General features: G+C 44.7%; 1 protein-coding gene across 6 annotated transcripts in view; it reads left to right on the forward strand.

Annotated features, from left to right (window-relative positions):
• Positions 1–20,176, forward strand: part of VAV3 (vav guanine nucleotide exchange factor 3) — a 439,091-nt gene that overhangs the window by 70,347 nt on the left and 348,568 nt on the right. For 3 of the 6 annotated variants that reach the window (XM_025996324.2, XM_072754463.1, XM_072754464.1), the window contains exon 1: positions 13,648–13,985. The exons of 2 other annotated variants lie outside the window; for them this stretch is intronic. In XM_025996324.2, coding sequence (XP_025852109.1) covers positions 13,782–13,985 — 204 coding nt within the window. In that variant the 5' untranslated portion in view covers positions 13,648–13,781. Of the gene's footprint in view, positions 1–13,561; positions 13,986–20,176 lie in introns of those variants that run through there. One more of the 6 variants, XM_025996323.2, reaches the window with a different exon arrangement.

Below are 20,176 nucleotides of genomic sequence, written 5' to 3' on the forward strand. Positions count from 1 at the left end.
AATGTGGAAGACTTTATTGGTGGTGGATGTTACTCTCTAGTAGTGTTCTAATGAAGGCCTTAGAGACTATTTGTTCTAGAAAGTGGCAGTATGAGACAATCCTGGGAGTCATAGGAATAGGGGAAGGAGCAAGAGAACAGTGAGGTGTAATAGTATTGAGGGGTCAGGGGGTAGTTGATGTCACTGGTATTAACAGAAAGAGAGGCTGCTCAGGGGGCTTGGGGGTGTCATGCCACTGACCTCTAGCAGTTTAATTACATGTAGATGCCTCTAGAAATCATTAGATCTGGGGCACATGGGTAGTTCAGTCAGTTAAGCATCTGCCTTCAGCTTGGGTCACGGTCCTGGGGTCCTGGGATCAAGCTCCACATTGGGCTCCCTGCTCAGTGAGAAGTCTGCTTCTCCCTCTCCCTCTGTCCCCACTCCCCACTTGCACATGCTCTCTTTCTCTCTCAAATAAATAAATACAATTTTTTTAAAATTAATCATTAGGTCTGATGCTGTCCTAAGCAGGTAGAGGAGAAGTATAATTTGGAGAGGGGACACAGAGTTCAAATGTGCACATGGCCAAAAAGTGAGAATAGCAAATATAATTTATACAGCTAAGAATAGCATACTTTATTTTGGATGCACATTTTTATAAATCATTAGTCATTGAGCAAAGTCAGAGGGAGAGTGCAGATTCTGACAAGGTAAAGCTTTTTATCTGTCATATTTATTACTGAGTCTCTAGCATTAGAAAAATTAGATGATCAATAAATATTTGTTTAATAAATGAGTTAATTATCACAGACCAATTTGGAGCCCTAGAAGGGAACACTTGGACCTAGATAAGGAAAATAACCCCCTAAAACAGAATTAAGATGGGCCTGTAGCTACTTCACAGTGGATTTTCTAATCCCTGAGGAAGGAGGGCTTACAGTTCAGCAAAACTACACCTGTAGGAGATATATGGAATGGGCCTTAATGAATATTTTATGATGCACGTATGCTTTGTTGTTGAGTTGCTTCAATAATTTTTCACTAGATTTTTTTTCCCCCTCTAAGGTCCAAATTGAATGAGACATTTTTTGTTTGTTTGTTTGTTTGTTTTTTTTGAGACATTTTTGTGCTCTGTAAATCAGATATTGATTCAGGGCTGGCCCTTCCTACCTGGAAGTCACTTAGAAGTGCTTAGAGCAGGGGTTTCTATCTCCACCCTGGGGACAGTGTTATAAAGGGCATTCTCACAGGGACGAGCATTGAACCAGTCCTCTGGTGGGCACTGACCTGCATTCTGGTAACAGAGTGACAGGCTGTAATTAGTGTCCAATGAGTCTTACCCTTGACCGTGTATTTACCTCTTTCTCAACTGTTCTCTCAGCTGATGGCTCTTGGCCCCTGTGTTCCTACCCTGATTCTCCTCAAACTCAAATCTCACAGCTTCCACAGTCTCCAGGAAAACTCATTTTGGTATTCTTCAACTCTTCTAATTACCCAGTTACGAAGCCTCAGAGTCTTTTTTTTTTTTTTTTAAGATTTATTTATTATTTGAAAGTGAGTGAGAGAGAGAGAACTAGTGTACAAACACAGTGGGTAGGGACAGAAGGAGAGGGATGGAGAGAATCTCAAGCAGAATTCCTGCTAAGTGTGGAGCCCAGTGCAGGGCTCAATCTCACGACCCTGCGATCACAACCTGAGCTTTAATCAAGAGTTGGACACTCAACTGACTGAGCCACCCAGGGGCCACTGGGAGAGTCATTTTTAACTTATGTCTGCCTGTTGTCCCCACCAAGTCCAGTCAGTTCTGTAAAATGTTATATACATTGCTTTACCTTTCTCAGTCTTGGTCCTTTTCATCTTCTGCTCATTCAGTGCAGTAACCTCTTAATTGGTCATCTCACCTCCAAAAACTAACTTTTTCGGACATACAGTTGTCAGAGTTTTCATCCCAAGTTCCTACTTTGACCATATTCCTCTCCTCTTCAAAAACTCCCAGTGGCTTCTCTGTACCCTTATTCTATCTCGCCTTTGAGAGCCCCCATGATCTGGCCCCTCAGAACAATCCAGAGTTGCCTCCTGATACCATCCATCTGGTCCAGCCAGCCTGCTGCTTATTCCCTAGCCCTCCAACGAAGCTTTGTTTGTTCTGATTTCTGTTTTTACCCATGTTATTCTCCACTTGGAAAGCCCTTCTTGCTTCATGCCCAAGTCAAATCCTACCTCTTTTATAAAGACTTCCAAAACAATTTCATTTTTCTTTGATCTCCCATTTCCAACATATTAATGTCTTTATTATCTACATAATTCTTTTTGGTCCTTGCTCACAGGTCATTTCACAATATGACTTAACTATTTCACCATCTCCATTATACATTATTTGCTTCTTTATACATGTTCTTGTCTCAGTCTGAGGCTATATAAATATAAAGGGACTCAATAACTATTGATGGACTTGATGAATGCAGCTGTGGTTTAATGGAAAGAAACCTTTACCTGGAGTTACATATTTTGGATTTGCTTCTGAGCTCTGCTGCTCCACAGCCAAGTGGCATGAGAAAGTCACAAAACCCCACTAATTTTGAAATTTTATTATTTTAAAGAATCACCTGGGTCTTTCGTTCAAGGGACATAGAAATTACAGCATCGCAGGACAAAGTCTGAACAATTGAAAAGATACCCAATCCTTTGGTCGATAACTGTTGAGCTGGTGATGGGTATGGGGGGTTTAATAACTATCCTTTCTACTTTTGTATAGGTTTGACATTTTTTCATAATAAAGTCAATCATCATCATCATCTTAGAGCACTAATGAAAAATGCAGAAATTTTGATATTTTGTGGTTTGAAGTAAGGTTTAGGGATTTTTTTTTTTATAGTCTTGCTGTTATATACATTGCTTTACCTCTCTGAACCTTTTTTCCTAACCCATATAATTGGGGCACAGTATCTACGTCATGGGTCTACCATAAGTAAAACAAGCTGAGTGAAAGCTAACGTTCAGTTCCTGGCTTGTAATATGAAACCCAATACATGCTTAAAATAACATAATCCTGGACCGTTTAGGAACGACCCTGCTCTCATAAACGGTCAATGACCACTTATAACCTGAAAGATGGATTTAGACAACCAAAGCCAAGAATGAAAAAGAATTTAAAAGAAGTGAAAGAATGTGATTAAGAGTAGTCCTGACACATCCTCTCTTTTTCGTGCTCTGCTAAGTGATCTGACCCTTTCTCCGAATGAAATGCAACCATATTTAATTTGAAGAGCTCAGACAGAGATAACAAATTGCCAATAAGCAGGGCATTTCATGGATGGTCTCACTAGGCTGGTGACTAAGCTGATTTTCAACAGCTGGAAGGACTTATCTCTCTCACACAAATCATGTATAGTTCAGACATTATGGAGAAAATCCCTCTGAAAAATAAACAGACTCTACACCTATAAGTGAAGTATGATTTAGGATTATTGAAAAAGAATTCTGAGACTTCTATTAAACATATTTTTAAGTCACATTTTTATTTGCTCATGGTAATTGCTTATTAATACTAAATACTAAATACTAATAGCATTTAACACTACAATTACACTAGATACTTTATCTTTTTTAGCATTTTTGGAATGACTTTTTTTTTCTTTTAAAGAGAAGAGAGAGTGAGTGAGTGTATGCAAGCAGAGGAGGGGCAGAGGAAGAGAGAGAGAGAGAAAGCCTAGGCTCCATACTCAGTGCAGAGCCCAGCATAGGGCTTGATGCCATGACCCTGAGATCATGACCTGAGCTGAAATCAAGACTTGGATGCTTAATGGACTGAGCCACCCAGGTGTCCCAGGAATGATTTTGTTTTTAAATTGGATGGATCATACTATTTCTAAGTTATATCAGTCCCCTGTCTCCAGCTACTATTACTCCCCCTACTCCCACACTTTTTACCCTTTCTAGGCTGCTGCTTACATTCTTCTAAAAAAATTTAGAGAAAACTTTCAAAGTAAGGTAAATTTAGGCAATAGAAAGTTAAATACTATTCTTTACTTGCACAAGAATTCTGGAAGTAATATGAAAACCTTATTTGGCTTAAGACTAGAGATAGCAGGGGCTCCTGGCTGGCTCAGTTGGTTAAGCATCTGCCTTCAGCTCAGGTCATGATCCCAGGGTCTTATAATTGAGCCCTCCAGGCTTCTTGCTTAGTGGGCAGTCTTCTCCTCCCTTTGCTCCTCCCTGCCCCCACTCATTCTCTTTTTCTCTCTCAAATAAATAAAATCTTAAAAAATAAGGACTAGAGATAGCATGTCTATAGCAATAGGTCTGGGAATACTCATTTGTCAATAAGTATTCAGTGAGCTTTTGGAAATTTCTACATGAACCAGACACGGTTTCCTTAGGATTCCTAAGACCAACGAAAACAACCATAAGATGGGTAGAAATCATACTGGTGGGGATGACTTGAGTGGCAGTGGTCAGGCAAGGATGAGGTTATCACTCTTTATCAGGGAAGGTCTTCCTGAGGAGGCAGCCCTTTACCTGGGCTTGCAGGAGTCTAATGTGGGCAAAGGGATGTGCTCCAGCCTCGCTGAACCCCCCTACCCATTCATCATATACATTAGCTATGGATCTGGCTTTAGGTTAGAGCCATATTTTGTGGCCATGGAGCATAGCGAGGATTGCATGGCTGTTGTAGGAACTGAGTCCACTGGCAACACTTATGGAACAGCTGCTTTCGTTTGCCACAGTGTGGAACTGGAATGAGATGGCAATTTGGTTTTTAATCCTGCTGCAAATGGACCATTGCTTAGCTCATTCTTGAAAGATCCTTTGAAAAGTGAAATTCAAGGCTTGGATTTCCCCCAGTTTATCTGCAGAGCATGAGAATATTGAGGAGAAGTTTTGGCTAGAAAATATGGAGGGAAAGACAGATTAGAAATAGAGAATATCTTTAAACCTGTATCTCGTTTGGATCAGTTTCCTCATACAGTGAAATATTATCTATACCTTTAAATGCAAAAAAGTGGAAAAGGGTAGTTAAAGCCAACTTCAAAAATAATTAGATTATTATCTAAAAGATATATGAGAATTTCTTCACTAATACAATTTTCTGGTTCTTTAGAGTTGAGGAATACTTTTAAATCTATAATGAAACTATGGCCACCTTCATATACACTCTACAAAACATTATTAAGGAACAGTTGAGCTTGTACTCTCTGAATGTGAGAAATGTAATAAGCATGAGAAAAGCAATTATTAGGCAGAGATCTGGTACAGAATGTCCAAACCAAATGCAAAAGTGACCTTCTTGATGATCCTCATTCTGGTGCCAGAGACCCTCTGGTTTTGGGTTGGCAACATCTGCCTCCTTTTCACTTTTACTAAAAATTAAACTGGTAGCTTCCATGGAGGTATGGGGCCACAGTTTTTTACCATCTACACACAGATAACAGCAGGCTTCTTTCTTTTTTAAAAAAGATATTTATTTATTTATTTATTTATTTATTTATTTATTTATTATTTATTTATTAATGAGAGACACACAAAGAGAGGCAGACACATAGGCAGAGGGAGAGGCAGGCTCCATGCAGGGAGCCTGATGCAGGACTCGATCCCAGGACCCCGGGGTCACGACCTGAGCCAAAGGCAGACGTTCAACCACTGAGCCACCCAGGTATCCCTAGCAAGGCTCTGTAAAGAGAGATTTCAGGCAGTGGCCACATCCTCCCTGGCACTTTCAAATAAGACACATCAAAATGAAAGGCACTGATAGACAGCCAGCAGCCAAATCTCATTCGCTTTGATTCAAGTAATCCAATTCCCCAAGAGAGTGATGGCGACAGGCTGGGAGCCCAGGGCCCTGGTGCTAGTATCGATCACCTGTCTTCCCCAGTGGCCTGGGGCAGCTCCTCTGCCATTGTTTTGTGAGAAAGCTGAACCACTCAGTGCAGAAGCATGGCTGCTTGGGAGATTCTTGCGGAAACTGGGAGGGCGGGGGTTTCACTGTGAATCACCTCCCTTAGGACGGTCAACATTCTGGGGGTTCTAATTTAATGCCTTCAACTCTTTTTGCTTTATTAAGTTGCATCAGTGTTCACTTTCGGGGGGGCCTGGGGACACTGTGGAAGTGATTCCTGTCCCTGGCACTCACAGTGATTAAGTGGAGGGAAGGAAGGGGACATGAATGTGGAGATATCAGGATCCTAGAAGAGAATAGACTTCATTTAGCTGGCTGCTCTTCTAGGCCCAGGGCAGACCTCAAGAGAAAAAGGCCTTCTGAGTCGTGTCCATCTAGCAATCTTTCCACCTTTGTACCTGTTTGTAAGTTGACTCTAGTGTCAACTCTTGGAAGCAGTTAACATTAAACATAAAAACACCACCACATAGAAACATTTGGGATCTTTGTGCCATCTTTCATATCCTCGTTTTACCATGGTAAGTAAATTTTTGCAGAGATTTAGTATGCAACTCTCTTCTACTTTTACTCTGTAACTCCACATAAACTTTAGAAGACTGTTTTACACTTAGAAAGTGCTAAATATTTGTTAAATTAGGTCAGTGAATCATGTTTTAGATATCGCCAGTTCTTTTTGGTAATGGACGATAATTTTTCATTTTTTGGAATATCTTCCAGTATATACTGACAGTCAAAACATGTAAGAATAATTATCCTATTTTTTTTTCAGGTCTACCATTTCATATTCTTCTCTCTTTAAAATAATCTGAATTATTGTTTTCTCAGAGCAGGCCTCCTTAGACTTACCCCTTTCCTTCTTATACCCTACGGCTATATTCTGATCTAAACAGCCCTAAACTTTAGTTCCTGAGAAATGTCAGAGAGGAGAGAAAATAAAGAGGAAGAGTACATGAGTTATTTCCTAAATCTAGGATATTTCTGTAAGAACAACTTAAAAGTTGTAGCCAGCAACAAACCAAATAGTTAGAAACAGAAATGGTTATTATGTTTTCATTCTGGCCAGATACATGATGTTCTTCTCCTGTTGCCAGTGAGTCTCCCTTTGTGTTTGTGTGTGCAATAAAAACCAGTTTATGGTTTTACAGGTAACCTAATGCCAAGATTGCAAAATAGAGCATAAACGGTCTGCAAAAATATATAAATGTGAGAATGTCTGTCTGGGTGCACATGTGTGAGATTAATAAGGCACATTAGATTTCCATTTTGGTGCTTTTTAGCATTCTCATGTGAATTCCCCAAAAAGCTGGCGAGCCTTTTTTTTAAATCACTCCTGCTTAGTCATAATGAGTCTGATCAAAATAGATACCCACAAGTTTTTTATTTTATTTATTTTATTTTTTTTAAAATTTTTCTTTGGTAGTCACAGAGAGAGAGAGAGAGAGAGGCAGAGACATAGGCAGAGGGAGAAGCAGGCTCCATGTACCGGGAGCCCAATGTGGGACTCGATCCCAGGTCTCCAGGATCGCGCCCTGGGCCAAAGGCAGGCACCAAACCACTGCGCCACCCAGGGATCCCCCCACAAGTTTTTTAAAGCACAGTACTTCAAACCCCACGTCACTTGGGAGCATTACATAGGACAACACAATAAAGCAAAAGTCTAACATCCGAAAAGAATAAATGGAATACTTAAGAAATTTTAAAAAACATTTAAAGTTGTAATATTTTAAAAATACAAATAAAAGATTAAAACAGCATTATTTTGCCAAACATATTTTGATTCTTTTCCTGATATTTGAATAACAATAGTGGGGAATTTCATTTATGTAAATACTGAAACTTTACTTTATGACTGAGTTTGCATAGGTGTGGAGCATTCAAACTTGGCTGTGTATAAAGCCATCTTTTTGGAGTCTGCTCTCGGGAATCTCTCTGTATTTTCCATCTCCAGGGCAGCAGAATGTCATCATCGTGATATGTGTGGATCTTGGCATCAGTGTTTTGGGCTCCCATGCTGGTTCTGCCACTTAGGGCTACTTGAATTTAGGCAGGAGAGCTGAGCATTCTGAGTCTTGGTTTCCTCATCTATAAAATATGGAAAATAATAGCATCTACCTTAGAGAGATTATGAGAATCAAATAAAGCAAAGCATGGAAAGCATGTAGTTCAACAGCTAGCTGTCAGTGCCCATAAGAACTCAATGAATAGTAGTTGTGATCCGATCTTAGGCATAACTAAATATGTTAGCTCTCTCAGGTAGTTCCTAATTGTGTAATAATGGGTTTTAATTGTTAAAAGACATTCAAACAAAAATAAACAAAATAGATTTTTTGTTTGTTTTGGGATGGGGAACAGGGATGCTTTCTTGTAGTCTCTTCACATGGGTAAAGCCAATTAGTCCAGCAGTATTGCTTTATTTTCTCAAGGATATTTTGGTGGAATAAATCTGGGATAAATGGAACTTTAGCCTTGCTGTTCTCCTCTCAGAATTACTGTCATCATGTGGTTCATATCCTGTTCATTTATCCATTTAACTGCCCATCCACCCATCCACCAATCCATCCACCCATTCGTCCATCTGTCTATCCCCTACTAGTTGCTAGGCATTGGAGATATGATGTGAATTAGATATAGTCCCTGTTCCCAAGGAGCTCATAGGATGGGCAGGGAGGAAATTCAGGGAAGGTGGCGGTAGTTGTGGTATTAGACACTTCAGAAGATAATAATTCTACAAGGAACTCAGTATAATGATTGTGATATGCATAAGATTTTGTAGAAATGGGGACACCACAAAATTCCCACTTTGGATATTAATATTCACCATCTCAGTATGAAGAATTCTCTGACAGTTTATTTTTATCAACATGCAAATAAAAATGGAAATGTTCCACAAATTAAATCAAGGCCCTTATTTGCTTACAGGAATCCATAGTCATTTAGCTTTTCTCTGCAAGTCCAGCCTTCTCAGTCATATTTAAAACATAATGTGTACATGAATTACTACTAATATTTGACAGCAGACTAATGTCTAACCAGGGCTTGAGGGTTGCAGTATGTTTAATGTGAACCAGACTGAGCAGATTCAGCTGAGGTGTGGTTAATTTGGTGAATTAAATCTTTGCAGCTTCATTGTGTGTGTGTGTATGTGTGTGCATCCACAATGGAAAGAGCAGGAACACTTATAATTTTCATTTATTTGGATTAGTTAGCTAATTAGTAATTATCCAACATGACTTTGGGTCATGTTCTTTTTTTTTAAGATTTTATTTATTTATTCATTAGAGACACACAGAGGGAGGCAGGGACACAGGCAGAGGGAGAAGCAGGCTCCACACAGGGAGCCCGATGCAGGACTCCATCCTGAGACTCAAGCATCACACCCTGAGTCAAAGGCAGGCGCTAAACCACTGAGCCACCCAGGCATCCCTAGGGTCATGTTTTTATGCTCCTTTCAGGCTGCTACTATGGAGGCTGTTTGTGTGATAAATTATCTCAAGTAAATTTCTTTTGTTAGATGCTGAGTGATAATTTGTATGAGGGCCGTTATCATCATCATTGTCCTTGTTATTATTTTTATCAGGGCTTAAACATGTCAGAAGAGAAAAGGAAATCCTGTGATCTTAATGAGATCCTGCTCAGTTATACCTAAAAGTATTTAAATTTACACTAATTTGAAAAAATACATTCACATTTATTGAAAGAATGATTCCTATAGAAATCTCACTCTAACCTATCCTATCTTTGCATGGTTCTCTGGTATTTATTTTAAAAATGGTATCAAATTACTAAAAACTTAAAGCCTGTGTCCCTAATGGTTGTGAAACCAAACTACATTTGATTGTAGTTGAAGAAAACCCAACAGAGAGCCTGGATTTGAGTTTGCGGTCCACAATATTTATGTTTTTGCATTTTTAATGCTTTCGTGAATAGATCTATCTTTGATATGCTTTATAGCATCGATGATTTAATTCTGTGACATAAAATAAATAAAATATAGAATAAGGAATTTTTTTTGTTTTCTGAATTTCTTGGTGGTAGACAGATATTGGTGCTTTTGTAAACAGTTGACATAATAAAAAGAAAAAAATTGGTGAGGATTGAGTGATAGCACAGATGATAGCAACAAATGAATTTATGTGGCTTCTATCTCTTGTACAGTCCTTTGGTACATTAGGACTGAAGCATAGCCTAGTGAATTCTTGAATCCTTACTTTCTGATTATGATGTAATTCAGAATGTGGAAAGAGACCTAGTGTGTGACACCCGTTATCTACTGCTGTCCTGTCTTTCCTGTTTCCTGAAGCTCAGAATCCACCCATGCTGTTTCCCATTTTCATACTACATAGGGCTGAGGTGAAGCTCCAAACCCCAGAGCAACGCAAGAGAGAAGACAGGGTGCCTGATGCGCAGCAGGGCCCAGAAGGGCTCACAATACACAGGAAGGGCCTTCTCCTCATGTGGCCTGACAGTGACGCCTTGAACACTTCCTGATGTTTTTACTGCCAGGAAGAGAGGGCAGAGAAAGTAGAAAGAGGCAACATAGCTGATTTGTTCTTTCCCTACTCACTCAAGTAATATTCATTAAATGCTTACAGTGTCCCAATCATCAAGGTTGGTTCTGGGAACTTGAAGATGAATAAGCTACCATCCTTGCCTTCATGGTGTTTCAGTCTAGCGGGGAGAGATTTAAAGCAGTAATTAAACTCGCTCAAGTATTATTATAATGGGGAGTAGCTTTGAATACAAATAGCACAGATTGGAGGCTAATCACACTCACCCTGTTGTGAGAGCTTCATAACCCAGAAGAAGGGGGTGCTCACTGCCTTTACTGTTTCTTCATATGTTAGGGAAGGGCACATCATTTGCAGTGTTTGTCCAGTGCCCAATGGAAGGCTTGGCATTGGGTGAATGGGGGTGTGCCTCAGGAGTTAATGCAGGTCTCAGGGCAGTGGGTCCATTGAATCCTAAGTCCCAAGGCCCATGTGCAAAAATGGCCTTCATGGGAACGTGGGCCAAGCACTAGCAGGGAGTTGCTACTGAACAGAATTTAGTCCTTATCTCCCCTCTGGTCATTGTCATGAGGTAGTAAGATTTTAAAAGAAAAGGACTTTGGCTGACAGGTCGAAAAAAGCCTGTTTTCATTATTGTCCAATTTCTGACACTTTAATGAGTTCCACATGACTTGCATATTGCCATTAGCTCCTTGTTTACTTGAAGATCCCTGAACTTCTCACCTACCTTCTCTTCTAGGCCCTTCCATAGCTCTTCCTCTTGCCCTTCTCTCCACTCTCTGGTTCACTGCATTTGAGGAGCATTATATTTTGAAGTAATAGTATATATATTACATTATATATGAATTGTAAAAAAAATTAAATATGATTTGGTCATTGCTGTCTTTTTGTGAACTAAAAGCTACTGGTTCATATTTATGGAGGTCTTACAAAGTGGTAGGTACTACATGTTTTATCCATCATATCAGTGCTTCTCAGACTTTAGCATAAATACGTGTCATCTGGGGATCTTGTTAAAAGATAGGCTCTGATTCATTCAGTCTGGAGGTAGAGCCTGAGAGTCTCCATTTCCACCAAGCTCTCAGGTGGTGCTGCAGACCTATAAACTGCGTTCTGAAGAGCAAAGTATTGCATTATTTGATCCTGACAACACTATCTATGAGGGATTATTTTTCCCATTTTTCATATGTGGAAATGAAGGGTTAGAGGCATTTTCTAGAGGTAATTTTCTTAAGGTCATTTTAGTAGAACCTAGCCACACTCAAGCTCTAAGTCCAGCTCTGCCTCTTGATATAGTGTATGTTATCTGGGTTTTGGACATGTCCTTCAAATACCAAGGGTGATCTAATGTTACCTAAATGGAATTTATGCTTCTAGGGCTTTTTTTTTTTAATGCAACTTCTTTTCCAATTTCTTTTTATGCAGGATCATGTATTACATGGTGATTTAGATGTGTTTTATTTCGTTTCTAAAAATACGTAGTTTAGTATGATTTATTTGCCAAAATTGTAGTTTAGGAAACATGGTGCCATTGATGTAATCTGGATTGAACACAAGGGGAAATTGCTGGGGAAGGATGCATGTGAGGAAAGGAAATCCTCCAGCTGATTTATTGTTTAACACTCAGCGTACACAGGGTGCTACGATTTTCACAGGCTAATGGAAAAGGACACAATCCCTAACCTTAACAGATCAGATATACTTAAAAAACTTTTTTCACCTTCGAATGAAATCAAATGGGTTCATAATAGAAAATTTGAGCTACCGAAGTGCCCTACACTAAAAAAATCTAAAATCCCATTTCATTTTTTGTCTTTATTTTCAAGATTTAAAATACTACATCTGGAAAGGGTGAGCCACGACCGCATGTACACAGAACAGGGCGAGTTCAACGTGCTAGGCTCTTGCCGTCAACAGCTTAAACATGGTTTCTGGTTTTGAGGGGCAGTGGGAGTAAAACGGGGCACCCGGGAGCCCAAGGACCGAGGGGACGTGCCTGCGCCGCTCGGTCAGCTCCGGGGTCCCGGGGCCCCGCACCGCGCTCGGCCGGCCGGCGTCGGCGCATGCGCGGTCGGCCGCCTGCGCTCGGGGCGCCCCGCCGGCCGCTGTCTGCCCGCCGCCCGCGGGGCCGGGGGAAGAGCGCGAGCGGGGCGCGGGGCGCGGCGGGGCGCGGGGCGCGGCGGGGCGGCGGGGCGGCGGGGCGGCGGGGCGGCGGGGGGGGGCGGGTTCCCGCAGGCGTCTCCGCACACTTTCCCCGTGTCCAAACACCCTTCCCAGCAACTAACTCGGAGACCGGGGACTTCTCCGCAGGAAGAGGGTTTAGGGGCCGGGCCGGGTAGGGGTGGGGGCGCCGATCCGTGGAACTTCAAGCGCTGCGTCCTCGAGGTGCCCTGGGCCCTTGTATCACTTCCTGGGGAGTCCTGGGGCCCCGACCGTCTTTCGCTGCCCTCGGACCCTTTAAAAAAAACGGCCGTCGCCCTCGAGGCGGGGGTCCGGCGCGAGGTCCGCAGGGTTGCGGTGCTCAGCCCCCTCCCCGCTCCCCAACCCCGCGGCCGTCCCGACGGAAGACCTCCGGGCGCGCGCGCGTGTGTGCCTCCGCGCGTGTGCCCGCCTGTGTGTGCGCGTGTGCCTGTGCGCGTGCGTCCGTGTGTGTCTCCGCGCGTGTGCGCCTGTGCTTGTGCGCGCGCGTGTGCCCGCGCGTGTGCCCGCGCGTGTGTGCGTGTCTCCGCGTGTGTGCCCGCGCGTGTGCCCGCCTGTGTGTGCGCGTGTGCCTGTGCGCGTGCGTCCGTGTGTGTCTCCGCGCGTGTGCGCCTGTGCTTGTGCGCGCGCGTGTGCCCGTGTTTGTGCGCGCGCGTGTGTGCGTGTCTTCGCGTGTGTGCGCGCGTGTGTGCCTGTGCGCGTGCGTCTGTGTGTGTCTCCGCGCGTGTGTGCGCGCGTGTGCACGGGGGCGCTCCTCCAACCTGCGGGCTCGAGGTGGGCGGGGGCACCGGGTCCTCCCTCCCCCGCCCCCCCCCCCCCCCCCCCGGCCCCGACCCCAGGCGCCCCCGGGGACTGGCGGCCGGCGGCGGGCCGGCCGGCGCGCTGGGCATGCTCAGTCGCCGGGCGCCGGGCTCGCGAGTCGGAAGCCTGTGCGCCGCCGCCGCCGCCGCCGAGCCGGCCGGGGCGCACGGAGAGCGCGCGGGACTCGCTGCAGCGGCGGCCGGGCGGCAGAGCTGCCGGGCCGGGACCCGAGCCGAGCCCCGCGCGCAGCCCCCGAGCCGGCCGCTCCCGCGCCCCCGCGCCCCCGCGCTCCCCTCCGGGCGGGGGCCGGCCGCGGGCGTCGGCGGGGCGCGGAGGAAGCGCGGCCGCAGCGTCGCCGCCTGCCCCGGCCGGGCCGCGTCCCGGAGCCGTCGGGCATGGAGCCGTGGAAGCAGTGCGCGCAGTGGCTCATCCACTGCAAGGTGCTGCCCGCCAACCACCGCGTGACCTGGGACTCGGCGCAGGTGTTCGACCTGGCGCAGACCCTCCGCGACGGGGTCCTGCTGTGCCAGCTCCTCAACAACCTGCGGGCGCACGCCATCAACCTGAAGGAGATCAACCTGAGGCCGCAGATGTCCCAGGTAGGGAGGCCCGCGCCCGCCCCGCGCCGGCAGCCCCCCAGCCGGCAGCGCCCCCAGCCGGGACCCTCCCAGCCGGGACCCCCCCCGCCGGCAGCCCCCCCAGCCGGGACCCCCCCCCGCCGGCAGCCCCCCTAGCCGGGACCCCCCCAGCTGGGACCCTCCCCCCAGCCGGCCCCCCCAGCCGGGACCTCCCCCGCCGGCAGCCTCCCTAGCCGGGACCTCCCCCCGGCCGGCAGCCCCCCCAGCCGGCTAATTTCTTTGTGTAAATGCACACATCTGGGTGCGGGGCCGGGCCCGCCTTCGCCGGGGGCCTCGGCCCGACGGGCTGCGGCGCGGGGCCCTGGCCGACGCCGGGTGGGTGCGGGCGGCGCGGGGCCCCTCCTGCGGGCCTCCCGGGCGGCGGCGGCGGCGGCGACCCTCGCAGGGTGCCCGTCCCCTCCCCGGTGCACTCGGGAGTCGCGCAACAAAAGGAGTTTGCTCCGGCCTGTCTGTCACCGCTGCTGAGGGAGAAACTGAGACGATGGGGGTGACTGCGTTTAGTCTGCTCTTTGCGCTCGGTCCCCGTGTCTTCTCGAAAGAGGAACCACGACCCGAGGGCGCGCGTAGGCAGCGCAGGGCGTTCCGGGACCGGGACCGTTAGGCGTGCGGCGGGGGCCTGGGGGCGGCGCGCGGTCCCGGGAAGCCCGCGGAGCCGGCGGCCAGCTGGCAGGAGCCCGGCCTCCCCAGCGGCGACGGGAAACGAGAAGTTTCGCTAGAGATTGTGCTTCCTTCACCCGGTGCTCGCCCAGGTGGCCCGGTGCAGCCTAGCGCCGAGGGGCCTCCTCCTGGGGTTTCGCAAAGCGAACCACCTCGGACTCCGGGGGCCGTGCGCATCTAGAGGCAACTCCAAAGTCCCAGCTCGGAGGCGCAGTACTTTCGTGCTTCTGTCAGAAAGGTTCCGTGCAGAAAGATCCTAAGCCCCATTCAGCACCTTTGTTTTCTCTTTGTCCTATAGAAAACCGTCCTCAATTTAAGAGGGGGGGAGGAGCCCCCTCCAAGACACACTTTATCACTAATCCTGAGTGATAGAGCCTCAGCTACCGGCAACTAGAGCAGTGCCTTTTACAGTGGAACTGACTTGATAAAGTTTAATAATGATGCATTTAAAGTTAGAGCACGCACATTCATCTTCTCTTCTTGATGTCAGCATTTCACCAGAACCCCTGTGCACCCCACATTCTGCGTCCCTTGCTTGTCCTGTCTGCCTTCAGTCAGCTGGTTAGCAGTCCCCAAGACAGAGCAGGCTTGTAAGTGGTGAGAACCGCATGAATTTAGAAGGGCGATAAATTGTTTCAGACTTTCCCATAATCCCGGGTGATGTTTGCTAAATCTGTGGACCCCTTCAGAGTTGTCTCCATTCTGGATATCCTGTGAAGGAGTCTAACAGACCTTCCACTAACCTAGAAGCTGCTATTCTGAGCAAAGTTCTATAGGGAGCTGCAGTTGGTTGTCCAGTTTTTACAGATCACCATTTTCCACCTGGCCTATGGTCTCAGGAGGCAGTGCGGGTCAGGATGCCTTGGTCCAGCAGCAGGGAATACAGTATTGTGTGCTCTTCCTGAAACTTCTGTTTCCTGGAACCCTCAAAGCTTGTTCAATAAGTTGTTCTCAATAATCAATTTCTCTGGACAGCTGAGGATCTCTCGCTTTTAATCTTCTAACCTTTATTTGGGTGTTAACAATGGATGAAAATCTTTTCAAACCGGTTTTTGCCCTTTGTAGAAGATAGTCAATGTAACTTAATCTTTTTGATCACTGAGGAGCATCATTATAAGCATCATTAATGGAAATTGAGCACATATGTGCTCTAAGAATCCGATTCCCTACTGGGGGTGCCACAATGAACACATCAGGATCCTTGCCCTAAAGGAATTATTATACTGTGCTATCAGAGAAGCCATCAGATTATAAAGAGGTAAACAGCTGAATGACTTTCTGTAGGCTATTTTGCGTTTGAATTAATCTGTCCAGTCCTGAGCTTTCTAGTTTCAAATTCAATGCAATTTTCTCTGTAATGTCCTGTGAGTGAGGGCTCCTCTCAAAAGTGAACCCCTGAAGGCTAGTAGTTGGATATGGTGATGTCTGTCTCTGCTTCCTTCTTGGTCCTGGACCACATTGCAGAGAGGGAAGGCAGCCGAACAGCTGCTGGATAGAGGAGTTTGTATTATAGATTGTCATTAAATCCTTAAATGACACTTACTAATGGTTTCATTAAACAAGGTGACCTATTTAGCAGGCCTACAGTGTCTAGCACTTAATAGGTGTTCAGTATTAGTAAAATTATTTAAAATGTTTTTTTTCCTACTGTCATATTAATAGGTTACAATCAAAATTTTAAAATAACTGCAAAATATGTAAACCCCTTTGGAATGATATTTCTACTCCCATCTTTCTAGCTGCTTCTGGTTGGTTTTATAAGACTCCTAACCCCATCAGTGATCTTCATATTGTATAGTGAATCACCTAGTAACCTAGCGAAATCCTGACATGCTTCCCCGGGATACCAGAGAGTTGGGAGAGCTTGGTTCATGTCTCAGAGTTAAAGAATGAATCTCCCAGCAGAGTTGGCAAAGCGGTAGAAGTTTACTAAACAGAGATACAGAGAAAGCTCTCAAAAGTGAGAGGGGTCCTGACAGGGTTGCCATTGAGGGGTTGTCTTTTGTAGGAAACAGACTGGGGAACTTGGTAAACTTCTAGTCAATATCAGGGTGGATTTGTCAATATCTTTCTTGTCTATAGTTAGAACAAATAAGATGGACTCCTAATTATCATAATAACAAACAAGCTGTTCTTGCAAATGTCATGAGCCCAGCAAGGTGTTCCCTTCCCTCTGGTTAATATCTTCTCCATGACATTTCTCTACATCTAGGATTTCTGTGAGTCTAGTCAGGTAGCCGGTGGCATTCTTGTGCCTCTGTGGTTTGAGCAGGGACTTAATGACCTGTGTCTTTGTAGTCTGGTGAGTTTCTGTGACTACTTAGTAGCCATTAAAGTGGGATACTCCCTGACAGTTTGGAGCTAGGGAGCCAGGTTTATTTTTTCTGTTTTTACTGTCTTACCTGTTTTGTTGGGCTGGGCAAGAGCCTGACTCTGGGGCCTTTCCCTTATCTTTTCCTGCCTAGCCCCATCTGCTCTAACTTGTTCTTGTATCACTAGCAGACTTTATTCTTTATTGAGGCTCCCTGCTCAGTGGGGAGTCTGCTTTTCTCCCTTCCTCTGTTCCTCCACACCTTACCACCCTTCTTCCCATGCTCTCTCTCAAATAAATCTTTTTTTTTTTGAAGTACTACTTTAAAGGCCCTGATTTAGATTTCATTGAAAATGAATTAGAGGGGGATGCTTGGGTGGCTCAGCAGTTAAGCCTCTGCTTTCAGCCCAGGGCATAATCCTGGAGTCCCGGGATGGAGTCCCACATCGGGAGAAGCATGGAGCCTGCTTCTCCCTCCGCCTGGGTCTCTGCCTCTCTCTCTCTTTCTGTGCGTCTCTTATAAATAAATAAATAAAATCTTTAAAATATGGCAAAATGAATTAGAGGAAGACATTCGTCAATATTTAGTCACCCATTTAACGTGTTCCTTTTATAAAGAATAAGTCTAGATGGTTCATGGAAATCCAAGAAACTTGGCATCTGTATATATTGGATTTATTTTTCATCCAAAAGGTTGTTAGGTAGGATATAAAGCACACAGGTGCTTATCTCCCAGAACTGTTTATCTGTGAGAGTTGTATCAGGAGTGTGTTGTGAAAGGGCGTAGGTTATATAGCCTTGATGTTGTTTTTAGTGGTTAAGGTCTCTGAATGCATATAACCAACCATAGGTCTATCAATGAGATTATTTTAATCTTAACTATTTTGTAATGGAAAATTTGTTTTAGGATGAGAGTAATACATTTGATGAATTTACTTATTACTGTGTATGGTATAAGTAAATTTTGAATTGTCTTAAAATGAATTATTCAGGCTTTCAACAAATACTTGGTTCTATGTGTCAGGCACTGTTACAGATACTGGCTTGAAGCAATAAACCAAGGCCACAAAATTCCTGCCCTAAAAGGATTTATACCTTAGTGGGGGAGATGGACAACAGAGAAATAAATGACTATTATAGCATGTCATTTGAGGAGACTTCAACCCTGTAAGGGACTAGAGCAAAATGTGATTGTTTCATAGAAGGTAATCAGGAAGGGCTTCTCTGAGGTGGTGACAATTGAGTAGGAACATGAAGAGAGTAAGGGAATGCAGGAATATGGATGTTTAAAAGATTTTTGCTGGCAGAGGGAATACCAAGGGCATAGGTCTTGAGGTCAATTACATGATGCGTACACTGGAGGAATAGCAAGGCCACTGTGGCTGGAGGAGAGTGAGTGTAGGAAAGAGTGGCCATGGTGAAGTCAGAATATGGGAGCCAGATTTTTAAGGCTAATGTGTCCTTGTAAAGACTTTGACTTTTCACTCTGAGTGAAATGGGAGGGCTCCTGACCAGATTTACCTTTCAAAAGGGTCACTCTGGCTGTGTGCTGAGAGTAGATTATAGAACAGCAAGAATGGAAGAAGTCAGGCTAATACAGTCCCCCCAGCAAGAGATGAAGGCAAGATCTGACCAGAGTGATAGCAGAGCAGATGGTGAGAAATAGTTCAGTTCTGCATATGTTTTGAAGAAAGAGTCAGCAGGACTTCTTCATGTTGGAGACCGCGTAGGTGTATGAGAAGAAGAGCCAAGAATGACTCCAAAATTTTGGCCTGGGAAGTTGGAAAGATGGCGTTGCCCTTACCGAGATGGGGAAGACTGGAGCAAGGATAGCTTTTGGTGGATGTCCGAAGAGAGCGGGGAGGTGTGAAGCCAGCTATGTTTGAAATGCCCTGTAGACATCTTGGTGGAGATGCTGAGCAGGCAGTGGAGAAGTTGGGTTGTAGGTGTGAATTTTGGAGTCATCAGTGTAAAAGCGGTATTTAAAATCCGGTGAGTCCGGGTGATCTCACCTAGGGAGAAGTGTAGAAAAAAGGTCAAAGGAGTGAGCCACTGGCCTTGCCCATGTGTCAAGGGTAGAAGGATGAGAACCTATAAAGGAGTTGAGAGGGAATGGCCATGAGGGAGGAGGTGAAATCAGCAGAGTGTGGTTTCAGGAGACCAAGTGAATAAAGTTTTTCTGGGAGATAGCATTTGGGATGTCTGCTCACTCTGCTGATGGGTCAAGTAAAACGAGGATGGACTGTCAAAAATGAAATTGCTTGGTGATTTGACAGAAGCAAATTTGGTGTGTGGTGGGTAAATACCCTACTGGAGAAGAGCAGCTAGGAGAGGATCAATGCAGACAGCTATACAAATATAGACCCGTCTCTGGGAGTATGGTGTCTGTGATGGTGGCTGTTGGAAAAGACAAGAGATCTTAATAATTTTCTTGTCCAATAGAATTTTAATTTTATACTTACTGAAAGCTCTTTTAGTCTTAGATACATATACAAGACTGCTATATGATAAAATGTATATGTAGAAAAAATAAATATATAAGAAAATATAAAATTTCATGTGTTCCTAAAACTTCTCCCTCAGATTGCTCCTCTTCATGCCATTTCCTCTCAGTCATTGATTTCTGTTTTTTTACTCTGAGCATCAAGTGTAGGTGATGCAGCATTTCTAAGAGTACACCACTATTGTCCTGAGGATTTCCTTCCAAGCTCTAATGTGCAGTTGGATTTTGATGCTGTTACTACTTTTTCAAAAAGGAAAAAACAAAAGAACAAAAAAAAAAATCCTTTATTTTTGCTATATATAACTGTCTTTTTTTTTTAAAAGCTAGGATTGTATTAGTTTTAGCATTAAGGTGGGCATTCCAATACGTCTACACTCCTTGCCCCCCCAAACACGGGGGTGCTGTGTGAAGATGACTGGGTTATTCTGAAGGGAGGCAAAAAAGGCAGTCATTGTCCAAAAAGAGTGGTGTGCACAGTTACAGCTTTGGTGAATCAGTTCAAAATAATGTCCTTATTAGTCTTCTCAGGAATCAGGAACCTCTTTGCCATTTGTAAGATTATTCTCTTGAATAATCTGTCAGCATAATGTTAAACTTGATACCAATTGATCTTTTCATATAAAGTAGTTAAGTCCTGTTAAGGCATCTTGAGCACTTGTCCTGTAGGCATTCTTGATGGCT

The sequence above is a fragment of the Vulpes vulpes genome, chromosome 3, assembly GCF_048418805.1.
Source record: "Vulpes vulpes isolate BD-2025 chromosome 3, VulVul3, whole genome shotgun sequence".
Lineage (NCBI taxonomy): Eukaryota > Metazoa > Chordata > Mammalia > Carnivora > Canidae > Vulpes > Vulpes vulpes.